This window comes from Solanum pennellii, chromosome 5, assembly GCF_001406875.1.
Source record: "Solanum pennellii chromosome 5, SPENNV200".
NCBI classification, from domain to species: Eukaryota; Viridiplantae; Streptophyta; class Magnoliopsida; order Solanales; family Solanaceae; genus Solanum; species Solanum pennellii.
This window is the reverse complement of record NC_028641.1, coordinates 65,477,616-65,489,995: the sequence shown is the minus strand read 5'-3', so window position 1 is coordinate 65,489,995 and position 12,380 is coordinate 65,477,616. Positions and strand designations below refer to the sequence as shown.

Here is a 12,380-nt window from a genome sequence, read left to right as displayed (position 1 = left end):
TATATATATATATATATATATATATATAATTTTAATGCAAAGTTAATAGGTATTCATGCCCTCATGTAAGCATGTTGGTCCGCCATTCAATGACTCTTGTTCTTATTCCTTTTTAGAAAAAAAATAAAAATTATAACAACTTTGTCTCATTAACAAAAATTAAAATATTATAATTTGTAAATTTCTTTGATAAATTCATCCTTAAAGACTTGGTAATTATAAAAAAATATTATGTGAAAAATGGTCAAATATAAAATACAATTAGAATTTTTATCATAAAATTATTAATTACTAATCTAGTTTGGTCAACAATCACATTTCTCAGGTCAATAATTTTTAAATTATCCACATATTCTCTCACACTAAAAACAAACTGTTACAATTGAAGTGAAGTTAAACTAAGGTTAAGATAATCATTTTCTTTTATTCGTCTTCTCCAACATCATTTAATTTTTTGTTTTTTCTTACTATTACAGAACTTGTTTGTATTGTGTGCCTTGTTTTTCTTCTTTACCTCGTTTGCTTCAAATTCTGATTATTCCTTCTAAGTTCTTTCTTCTCCTCTTGTTTATATCACTCAATGGAATTCGAAGGGATGTAGATAGCTTCGATCGGTTCAAGTGCTCCGATTATTGTTAACGATGAAGCCAATTCAGTTTCAGTTGTTTTCAATAATAACAAGGTGGAGATAGTTGTTCCTTTCTAGAAGACAGTAGGTGGAAGCGCCGATGAAGGTGTCTATGAGATGAAAGTGAGGGTTGAGGTTCCTATTCTAAGGAGCTGGTTGATTCCGTGGCTAGATCGACTGATCATGCTCAGTTTTTCGTTCAAAACAACCAAAATTTCAAGGAGAGTGGGATGTGGGTGAGGTTTATGGTGTTTAAGGATGGAATGTGGGTGGATTTTGAGGAAAATGCCATGGATGTGATGGTTTCAGATTTTGTGAGTGGCGAGGCTATCATCGAAATGGAAATGGAAGAGTGTAATTTGATTTTTTTTAGTTTTGTGAAATCATAGAAATCAATTTGGAAAGTGGGAACGAAGTCGCCCATCGCTTGGATTGATGTTGATTTTAAGGATTTTTACCCTAAGGTCTTCACTAAGGGTTCAGAAATTTTCGATAAAAATGTGGTAAATGTTGATGAAAAGTTAGTATTAAACTTGAGATAAGAATAATAGGGAGGAACTCTGTATCATAAAAATTTATTTACCTACTTTTCCTTCATGTGAACAATTTGTATTAGAAGTTAACATCAAAATAATGATCTTGAAAGCAGATTCACCACCTGTATATAGTAAATCATTGAATAACAAAAGTTAAAAAGGGGAAATCCAAACTTACCAGATAGGAGATATACAAACTTTGGAACTCTAGGTTATTTGGGTCGGGGAGTGAACTCTGTAGATTTATTAAAATCAATGCACTATGAGCATAAGTTCCACCATTCAATCGACTTGTATTTGCACTTGATTGTTCCATTTCTCTGGTGACATTTATAAGTAATTGAAAGGAATGAATAACGAAAATGAGCAATTCTTACATGACATATGAAAATTAAACTTATAGTTGACTATAAACAACAGTAGAATGTAGGTGTTCATATTGCTACACCATACCAGACACAATTTTGAATTGATTAAGTCATCAACTCCAGTATCAAAATTCACACTTGACGAAAATAGCAAGTGAGATCCTAACTCAACCTTCTCGATCTTTCCCAATATAACTCGACATAACATGGTATGATTTTCATCATTTAAATCTATCTCGCACATCATTTCACTACACACATAACCAATAACAAGTACCAAAAGGGGAAAGACGAGTTAGGAAAGAGGAAGGGGGAAAGTGAGGAAAACAAAGTGCTGAGAAAAGTAGGTAGTTCATCTAGAAATGTGATAGATCAGTGTGTTGTCTTTGTGCTTACTGCATTGCTTCCACCAAAGTTCCCTAGGATAGGGTCGTTAGGGAATGAGGAGGAACACTATCAAAAGATTTACTAGGCCACTTTGTTTGAAGCAATTAAATAGGTACAGAGACAACACACTGATCTATCACATTCCTAGATGAACTGCCTGCTTTCCTTACCACTTTGTTTTCCTCACTTTCCGTCTTCCTCTTTCCTAACTCATTTGTTCCTTTTTGGTACTTGTTATTGGTTGTGTGTGTATGGAAATAATGTGCAAGATAGATGAAAATAATGAAAATCGTATCATGTTATATTGAGTTATATTGGGAAAGCATGAGAAGGTTTAGTTAGGATTTCAACAATTGTTTCCGTCTAGTGCGAATTTTGATACTGGAGTTGATGACTTAATCAATCCGAAGTTGCATGTGGTATAGCAATATGAACACCCAAAATCTACCCTTGTTTATAGTCAATTATAAATCTAATTTTCATATGTCAGGTAAGTATTGCTCCTTTCCGTTATTCATTCCTTTTAATTAATTTTAAATGTCACAAGAGAAAGAAACAATCAAGTGCAAATACAGGTCGACTGAATGGTGGTGTTCATGCTCATTGTGAATTGATTCAGATAAAGCTATAGAGTTCACTCCCCCCACCAAAACAGATGGAGTTCCAAAGTTTGTATAGCTCCAATCATATAAGTTTGGATTTCCCTTTTGAACTTTGATTATTCAAGGATTTACTACATATAGGTGATGAATCTGATTTCAAGACCATTATTTTTATCTCGATTTCTAATACAATCTTTTCACACAAAGGCAAAGTAGGGAAAAAATTTCATGACACAGTTACAATCTGTTGGTGGTGGTGATGACTTGTTGAAGTCTATTATTCAGGAAGTCCATGGCTGAGATGGGGTTCTTTTAGTGTCTAATTTTGTTCGGATGAAATTTGATGTGTTCTCATTGATAAGTTCAATTTGTATAAAAGAAGTTATTGTAGTGATATTATTTAAAGGCTCAAGATATTTTGTCTTTTAATAAAGTAAAACATGTTCAAACAACTACTTGTTTAGCATGTGAAATTTTATTTGGGAATCGTCTAGCTGTAATGTGCATATACCGTCTTCTTTAAGTGAGGAGGCTTGAGTATAGCTTCACAGTAATATTACAACTTTTTTCCTGTCTTCATTCTTCATGTTCATTCGATATTATGTGGACCTTCCCGTGTTTGGATTTTAACCTTTTTATTTTTATTTCATATATATCTCTCTATATAAATTGGGAGACTTCAAACATATATCTCTGCTTGTAAGAAAGAGAATCGCGGTGCTTATCAGCAATTTAAGTTGGTCGTTGATATTTAATATTCTTTGAATGGTTTTTTAATCAGGGTCTTGCTTTACTCGTACATGATGCTAATACGTAGTGTTGCATGTGAGTAGTTTCTTTTTTGTTGTTTGAAACACTCTATGTTAGTGAAGTTGAAGCATGAATTCTAGTGATGTGTCTACTTTTGAGTTGTGACTAGGATGGTAGACTATGTTAACAAATACACCCTTCAATTATGTGACTTATTTTTAGTTTTTTCCAAAAGAATACTCCCTCTTTAAATTTGAGAATAATTTGTGTAAGTTTTTACTTTTTCTATGATGGCAAGCTTTTACAGCCACACATACTTCAATTGTTTTGTACCTACAAAAATGTTATGGCGTGTCTAATAACACAAGTTTCAAAAGTTACCTTATTCTTAACCGTTTTTTCTCTATTTTGATTATTTACTTTGTATCTTTCCACTCATTTGGCATGAAAAATGATGTCCACGCTTTTGTATGCAATAATAACTTGATTCTTCTTTGACTCGAACAGGCTATTAAACTCTCTACCAAAGAGTCAATGGTTTGCCAAATGGCATATACATCTTTTAAATTTAAATACATAAGTATGATTGTCTATTTGGGTCATGGACCATTTTTAGACTCAAGGTGGTCTTTTAATGGGCCCAACAAGTCTTGAGTGTTGGGTCATCAAAGTCTTGGGTGTTGGTTCATCTTAGGAAAATGCACTAAATTAAGAGATTTAATTTCACTCTACGCTAGTTGACGAAGAGTGGGGTTTATTTGAAGTGGACAGGTCACTAAAGTAGACAACTTGGATTGGGGTAGTTAGCGACCATTACCATCCAGTGACCAACTACATTCACCGAGGTACCAGAGAAAGAGTTTGGTTAATGTTCGACTCAAGCCCATATAATCTTCCTTTAAGTGAAAAATAAAAAAATTCATTTGACATAGTAAATGATATGCATGCAATGACAGCTAATAGCACAATTTAAACAAAGAAGACATATATAAGGCAAAATAATTCAACAAGTATTAACAAATAGTCAAAAAGATTTGATTCATTATGGTTAGAACTAATTAAATCCCTATCAAAGTCGTCATTTCTAATAAGTAAAAAAAAACTTATTTTCAAAAATTTATTTAACTTTTTAAAGAATAATCAATTTTAAAAGAGAGTGGCCACTTAATTGTTTTTTAAGAAATTAAGAAAAACTTAGTAGTTCTCAAAAGATTCAAAGAGACAAAATCATTTGAAGATACCAAAGGGGCTTGGCATTCAATTTACACTTCAAGAAAGTGTTAAGACACTTGAAGTGTCTGCTTACACGTGGTTGACCTACGACTTGACCAAAACATTTTGACTAACTCTAAAAAAATATTTAAAGTATATAATGACAAATAAAAATCACTTGAAAATAAATTAACTTAAAGCACTTAAAACAATTTTGCAATTTATAAAAAAAATGTAAAATCTTATTACAAAATGATCGAGTAAAGAGATAGTTAGATCATTTAAATTATAATAAAGATGGGTAATCTTCAAGGGAATTTTATGAAGATAATTACGATAAGAGTTAGAGTTAAAATAAAATAAATATAATTACGATCATATAATAAAGAGAGGGAAGAAGAATTCGGAGCTTTTGGGCCTACTGTTGCACAAAAACATTGGGCCCAAAAACTACTGATTTTCTAGGCTTTGACCCAATTTTAATTTTTGTATACCGATCGTATACTATCCATATATCATTGTGTATAAGTCAGTTTTTAACTCATGAGACCTCCAAATTAGCTTCAGCCCTATGTTCAATTTCCGATTTTTGAAATGATGAAGTTGACTTGATAATGGATCAATAACTCAACGAAATGCAAGAATTAGGTTCCATTGGACTCGACTAATATCACATGTAAACAAAGTAAAAGCAAAGAACTAATAGAATAAAAGGGATATAACATTCAAGTCTATCAGCAAGCAATTTATTACTACCAGTAAATAAGGGAAGATGAAAATAGAAGCTTAACTTACTCTTAAAAAAGGATAGCAACACATGTAAAGAATATATCAATTAATCTAACCACTACCAAGACAAGACGATCTATTTCTCTGTTATGCAATAAAAACACTATCCATTAGATGTAACGCAAGATGCACATAGAGCTTTTGAAAACATGAGAAAATAAGGACAATAAATGGCGAAGAAGCACCCTCACATATTATAAAGGAATACAGATTAAATGGTACACTACAAAAGCTGAAAATTAATTTGAATTTAAGCACAAATATTTAATTCAAACATCAAACTCAAATGAAAAAGAAGAAAACTTGATCACAAGCTACTAAACTTACACTTGAACGGATCAAATGTTCACCAAGCTATACCCGTCAGATGTATATAAAATGAATTTAAACTAAACTTGAGCATAAATAAAGTGATATATGAATACTCAAATTAAGACTCTAATGACTACATGTAGATATGAAAACTCAATAAAGAATCTGATCGCAAAAGAATGTGACAAAGTAACGGCAAAAGATTCAATTCAACCAAATAGAATTCTCAGGAACCAGACTTAACAGAAAAAAAAGAAGAGAAAATAAAGAATCAAACATGTAAATAGATCTTTACGATTTCCAGGTTTATACTCAGGTGGCTACAAATTTCTATAAACTTAAGAGGCTATCCACAAGAGATTTAGATAATAATAGTATTAAAGAGAGACTGAACCAAGCATTAACTAAAGACTAAAGATTTAACTAAAAATGAGAGTATGATAGGAGAAAGTAAGGAAGACCAAATAAAATGTACCTCAAAACATAGTACTCTAGCAACAATGAATGGATACAAGATTCTTAATTTTAAATTCATATTAAAAGGCACGACAAGACATAAATCAACACATGAAATTTCAAAGAAAATATTCGACGGATAGTAACAAAACAACAAACAAGATTTGCTGATTGTATTGAATGTTTAAAGGAATATTATTGATTCTTTCGTGGAGAATTAAGTTGGGTTGTGTATTGTAATGGGTCGGCTTTGGATGGATATTGGATTGGGTGAGAATTGTTGGGTTATTGAGGCAAACAGGTCTTGAAAAAGAATCCAAGAATGTAGTTAATTTGACTTAAGAAAAATAATCATGTGAATTGCTATTTCGATCAAACTGAGGCAATTAGTTGAATTCGGTCAAAATAAGCTAAAAATGAATTGTTATTAATCAATTAATGAGCTTCTTAATCTTAACAATAAAACAATTAACGTAATGATAAATTAGTTAATTCAATATATAGACCATAACCTAAACTAAACTAATAAGCCAAATACTTAATTAAACAAAATCCTTTTGAGACGATTTCCAAATATTCATAAAAATACTCTAATTACATATATAACTATATAAAACATACATATTACTCAAAAATTATAACTAAAAAAAGGGACAAATTTATTCAAGCTAGGTCACAATCTGTTTGAATTTTATAAAACTAATTATTTTAAATTGTTTGAAATTGATAAAGCTTGATGATTAATATATATCGTGGAGGGACAATCCAACAATGATTTTAAGACTATTTGATTATTTTCCTATGTGCTTAAAACCTAAGTTATATCGTTTTACTCTAATCCCTAGCCTTATATAAGTTTTTCAAGTCCTAAAACTACCCACCCTAACTTTATTCCCCTAAATTTCCAAATTCTCCTCTATGTTTTCTCCAAAATCTTCTCTTAAGACGAAGGAAGAAGAAACGAGGGTTTTTCAAGTTCAAGTCTCCTTTCTTCATCACTGCTTAGGGCTTCAATTAAGGTATCTAGGGAGTCTATCAAGGGTGTAACACCTTGTGCATCGAGAAAGGATAAAGAAGGATAACAACCAAGTCCATGAACCCAAAATGGACCATGGACCCTTTCAGGAAGCCCTAAATGAGTCGTTTAGGGGTCCACAACATGTTTAGGGGAGGTATCCCAACCATCTAAGGCTTCCAGGATTTGAGTCACCTGGATAGGACCCTAGACGGACCATGGTGAGTTGTATGACCCGTTTAGGGGTCTTCATAGTCACTCGTCAATTTTTAAGTTTATATAAATCCTTAAAATATGGGAATGATTTTAGATATGAATTAAGGTCACTAAAATCCCCTAGCACGAAGTTGAGTTGAAAGCTTTCTAATCGATTGAGTTTCAATATGAGATTTTATTTGGGTCAAATTCAAATTACCATATCTCTCGGTACATAATGAATTAGATGGTCCATGACCTATCAAATTAAAGTACTACGAGTCCTCTTTTCAACTTCACAAAGTTTACTCCATTTAGAGTTTGGAGTAAAATGCTCATTTTAGTAAGACCGTATCAGACAGTCAAAGTTTAACAAATGACTATACGACCAATGAATTTTTCACGGATTGTGGGGCCCTGAACAGTCTGTGAAGCTTTCCTTTAAGGGAACTTCATCAGTTTTTTGAGTTAGGTTCATTTCGTTCTTTTCCCTATGTGTTTGGTACCTAAGCTATGTTATTTAAGTTCTTATTTTAACCCTAAACCACGATGTTTTACATCTAATTAAGGGATTAGAAGTTTTTAATCAGTTCATTTACGTTCATTAATATTTCAAGTCTTTAGAGTAAGGTTCTAAGAGGAGATTAAGCTAGGAGTTCTAAACGTTCTTTAAATTTCGTCGTTTTTGCAAAAAAATTGGTAAATAGATTGTAGGAACTCTAGGCGTTATCCCTTCTTTGTTAAATTAATATTAGGAATAATAAGATTTACTTCGCGTGATCGTTCACACTTATGTTAATAAATAATTTAGTTATAAAAGCATCTTATGTAGATAAACTATTCAAGCATTGAAAATGGTTGAGTGAAAGTTCAAGAGACTAAGTGTATATGTGTAACTCAAAGTATTTGTAATTCCATGGTAAAAAAAATCCCTTGTAGGACACAATCTTGGTGTTTTAATAACGAATTTTGCGTCTTATCTAGTTTCATTTTCTTGCAATCTTCGTTATAGTTTATAGATTCCCTACAACATCATAAATTAGAATTTATCTATAAGTACCTAATACTTGTTCCCATTGTAAAGTTCAAAACTTTTCCCATATTTCCTATGGATTTCATCAAAACCTTATTATTGTTCTTGCATGCTACCACATTACACCATTTAAAGGTGTATCTTAAGCATATCAACAATATGATTGTTGTTGATATGATGCAATGTTGTACTACATATTTCTCATATGAGTGATTTATTTGATTTTGATTTTATTGTTTTACTGCTTAACTTGAGAGAGAGAGAGAGAGAAGGACGTAAGATACAATTATGATCAAATAGAGTAGGATCATAAGCCTAGGAATTGGGAAACATATCTTGTGTCTAGGATAGACACATACCTTGTAATTAACTTAGTAATAAGAGATATAGGCGGGAGACAAACAAATATATGTGATTAGATATTTGAGAGAATCATAGTCATAATATTCACCCCATAAATTAATAACTCGATAAATATTGCAAGATTAAAGAAGGTCGATGAGCAACATGATTACTTGATATATCATAACACTAAAAGAAGGTTCTCTCATTGTGATTAAAAGAACTCTCAACCCTTTGAAAAATATATCAGTATTAAGAAGTTCATAACTCTTTCAACAAAACACTTCTGAGTTTTATTATACCTCTATAATCATATGTCTCAACGAGTCCAACACCTGATCATTGATACACACTATAATGCATGTGCGATCACGTACACTCACATGCATATTGGATTGAACAAGCGTCATAGTCAAAGAATTATCAGAGTTGAGACACTTCGTTTGCCAAAGAAGTCGCACCGTGAAAAGGACTCTGTAACAGGATGAATATGTTTGCTCGAAAATCATATCCATTTCTCAAGTATCAACCTGAGACATTTGCAAAATAGTATATGAACATATGATAACTCTTAAAAAAAGGAGTTACTTTTTCACATACTCAGAATTAGCAGCGAAAATGTCATAGTACAATAATTTTTGCAACAACTTACTAGTGAAAAAGGAAACATTTCAACATCAAACACAAGACACACAATTGTTATTCCTAGAACAAAAGAGAACTCTTTTTAGAGTCGCCAACAAATGGTGATTCCATCACCTGTAGGGACTTGGGAAATTTGAACACGAGTATCCGAAGCTAAAAATTTATTAAATTCAATGACGTTTTGCCTATTTGGCTTCATTGTTTCCTTAACGCACTCCTCTGGCATAGCAACTGTCCCAAACCATAGTGTATTGTCATATACTATAATACCTCCCACTTTCACCAATTCTAACATTTTCTCATGGTACTTTTGATAGCTAACTTTGTCTCCGTCGATGAAAGCAAAATCGAAACTTTCACTATTGTCATTCTGCAATAGAATAAGTAGTTACATTTAATCAAGTAGTTGGATGCAAAATATTTTTAAGTAACTTTACTTTTACTTACCTCATTCAAGAGTTCATCAAGGGCTGATAATGCTGAGGACTGAATAAAATTAATTTTATGCTCAATGTTAGCCTTGTTAATAATTGGCAATTCCATCTCGTATGCATCTCGATCAAGGTCTATAGCTATAATCTGCATATTATTTGCACACATAGATCAATGATGTTCTACACATGAATTTGAGAATATATTATACATTAAACCAATTTTAGTTGTATAAAGTTGTGATACACTAGCCTTGCCATCATCAGGAATTGTAAGGGCAGTAAGGACTAAGGAATATTCAGTGAACACTCCAATTTCAATCGTCTTTTTGGCATTTGTTAGTTTCAACAACAATGCAATTAGTTGACCAGCTTCTGGTGCAGTTGCCATTAAACACCTGTAAAAATATAATTCAAGCTAAGATGATTGACTTTTTAAAACACATTATTGTCTGTGTATATACATTTAATTATTAAAACAAAATATTAAGTGCATTAGTTAGCGTGTATAAATTGTGATAGAAGATGACTATTGATTTTTTAAAATTATATGATCATTAGTTTCTTGTAACTCATGTAACATCTACTACCCACATTATTAGCCCTCATTCTACCCATTGATTACACCAACATCAAACCCAACTTCTCCAACCCAACCCATTTAGATTTGGGTTAGTTATTGATTCACAATTTGTTAGCTTAATCCATTAAAAAATTGGATTGATATGTAGTCCAAATTGATTTTTGAGAAATTTTGTCAAAATATTTTCAAAATATTTTTTCATTTTATATGATATATATAGTTATAAAGAAAAAAATTATTAGGTACAAAAAGTTTAAAAATAACAAAATAAAGTTATTAAAACTTAGTAAAAAATGGACGGATGAGTTATGACCTATTACTTATAACATGTAACCTAATCAGTTTTGAGCTAACCTATTTTAAAAACAAATTTGAACGTGACTAAATCTTTACCCGTATATTGTATTGACCCATTTTTATCGGCCCAACTACCGCCCTATTAAATACTACTCCTTCTGTTTAAAAGCAATGACCTTGTTTAACTTGGAACTGAAATTAAAAAAGAGAAAAAAAAACTTCTTAATCTTATGGTTCTAAATTATAGTTATGACATATGTTTATAAATACTCTTTAATCTTGTAACCTTAAACATGTCATATTGAAAATTGTAGTTAAAATAGTGTTAAAAAAGGAAAGATATCATTCTTTTTAAAGCAGACTAAAAAAATTAAGTCATACTTCATATTACTCCTTTTGTTAGTAAAATTTTTTTTTATAAAAAAATATGATGAGTCAATGGAAAGCATGAGGTGTTATGTTGGGTTGGAAAATGAAAATTTACTAAAGTCACGTGAAAAATGTATTGGCCAATGTAATTTATTTTTAGAGAAGGTTTAGCAATTTAGGTTTTTGATTTAATTAAAAATAGTTTGAGGGTTTACACAGAAAAAAAAATGTTGTATGGTGATGGGCGAAAGTAAAATATTTTTATTTTGCAGTACTGAAGTTTATGGGTAAAACGAGATTAACAAGTATAAATTAATAATAAAATACTACCTTGGATGATTTGAAGTTATAAGTCTAATCTCCTTGAGAAGCTCTGGCTCTCGCGGGTACACAACAGTCTCTAGCATATACTTGCAGAAGTTAAAACATATAAGAATGATAACTTTAACTAAAAAAATACACAAAGAACGAATAAAAATAAGGTGGAAAATATATGATTGAGGTTTAAAAGAAATTGAATTTTGTACCTCACGCAATTCTGGACTATGCAACAATCCTTTGGAAATTGAGTTGGAGAGCGACACCATTTATTTTACGACAACACTTGATATTTTTCTTTACAAAATAGAAAGGATATGTTTTTCTTTCAATAAAATAGAGTAGAAGCTGCAAAACCAAGAATCACACGTTATATTAGCAATTGTTTCAAATAATTATTTTTTTTCTCTCGATATGTCCAAAGTTTTTATCACGCTTTATCTTCAATTCAAACTTTTATTATTACTGAGACAAAGAGACAAAGTTTGTTTCAATTTTTTTGTTTTCTAATTGCACGTGTTAGACCGGAAGAGTGATAAATTATAATCTTGTTTACTTTTCTTTTTTGAAAGATAAATATGCGTATAAAACAAACTTAGGATTTTTTTTTTTATTTCATGTTCAAACAATTGACCGTCTAGGTTTATATATAAATTACTACTCTCTTCGTTTCAAAAAGGATAACTTAGTTTGACTTTGAACGAAATTTAAGAAAAAAAAGAAGACTTTTTAATCTTCTGGTTCTAAATTAAAGTCATGTCAAATGTATCAAAATGTTTTTTAATCTTGTGGTCTCAAACATGTCGCGTGGAAAGATAAAGTGTTACCGAAAAAGGAAATGGATCATTCTTTTTTAAACAAACTAAAAAGGAAATAGGAACATTATTTTTGAAACGAAGAAAGTATCTTTTATTAGTTTAATAGAACGTAAATATCTCTTTTTAGCACACTTTATATAGACAATCATTAATATTGATAAAAATTAAAACGATTATTAATTAAAGTAAAATATTGAAATAATAATATTTCTCTAAAAAATATGAAATAAAATATAAAATACTTTTCTTACCCCACTCTACGATTTTCTCTAACGGTAAACCCCCTCCCTTCCT

At 30.9% G+C, this 12,380-nt stretch overlaps 1 protein-coding gene across 1 annotated transcript; it reads right to left on the bottom strand.

Moving 5' to 3' along the window:
• Positions 1–9,352: 9,352 nt before the first annotated feature.
• LOC107020085 (probable caffeoyl-CoA O-methyltransferase At4g26220) lies at positions 9,353–11,537 on the bottom strand. The gene is made up of 5 exons (XM_015220412.2): positions 11,478–11,537; positions 11,281–11,360; positions 9,955–10,099; positions 9,718–9,849; positions 9,353–9,640 (listed from the first exon to the last, which is right to left on the bottom strand). The coding sequence occupies exons 1-5, from the start codon at positions 11,535–11,537 to the stop codon at positions 9,353–9,355; spliced, it is 705 nt and encodes a 234-aa protein (XP_015075898.2).
• Between the last annotated feature and the right edge of the window lie 843 nt (positions 11,538–12,380).

Excerpts from the sequence above, each read along its gene's own strand:
- LOC107020085 (XM_015220412.2), bottom strand. The coding sequence starts at position 11,537 with ATGGTGTCGCTCTCCAACTCAATTTCCAAAGGATTGTTGCATAGTCCA. Across the intron at positions 10,100-11,280 it reads ATAACTTCAAATCATCCAAG|GTGTTTAATGGCAACTGCAC; the intron begins GTAGTATTTTAT and ends ATATTTTTACAG. Across the intron at positions 9,641-9,717 it reads TTGATGAACTCTTGAATGAG|AATGACAATAGTGAAAGTTT; the intron begins GTAAGTAAAAGT and ends ATTCTATTGCAG.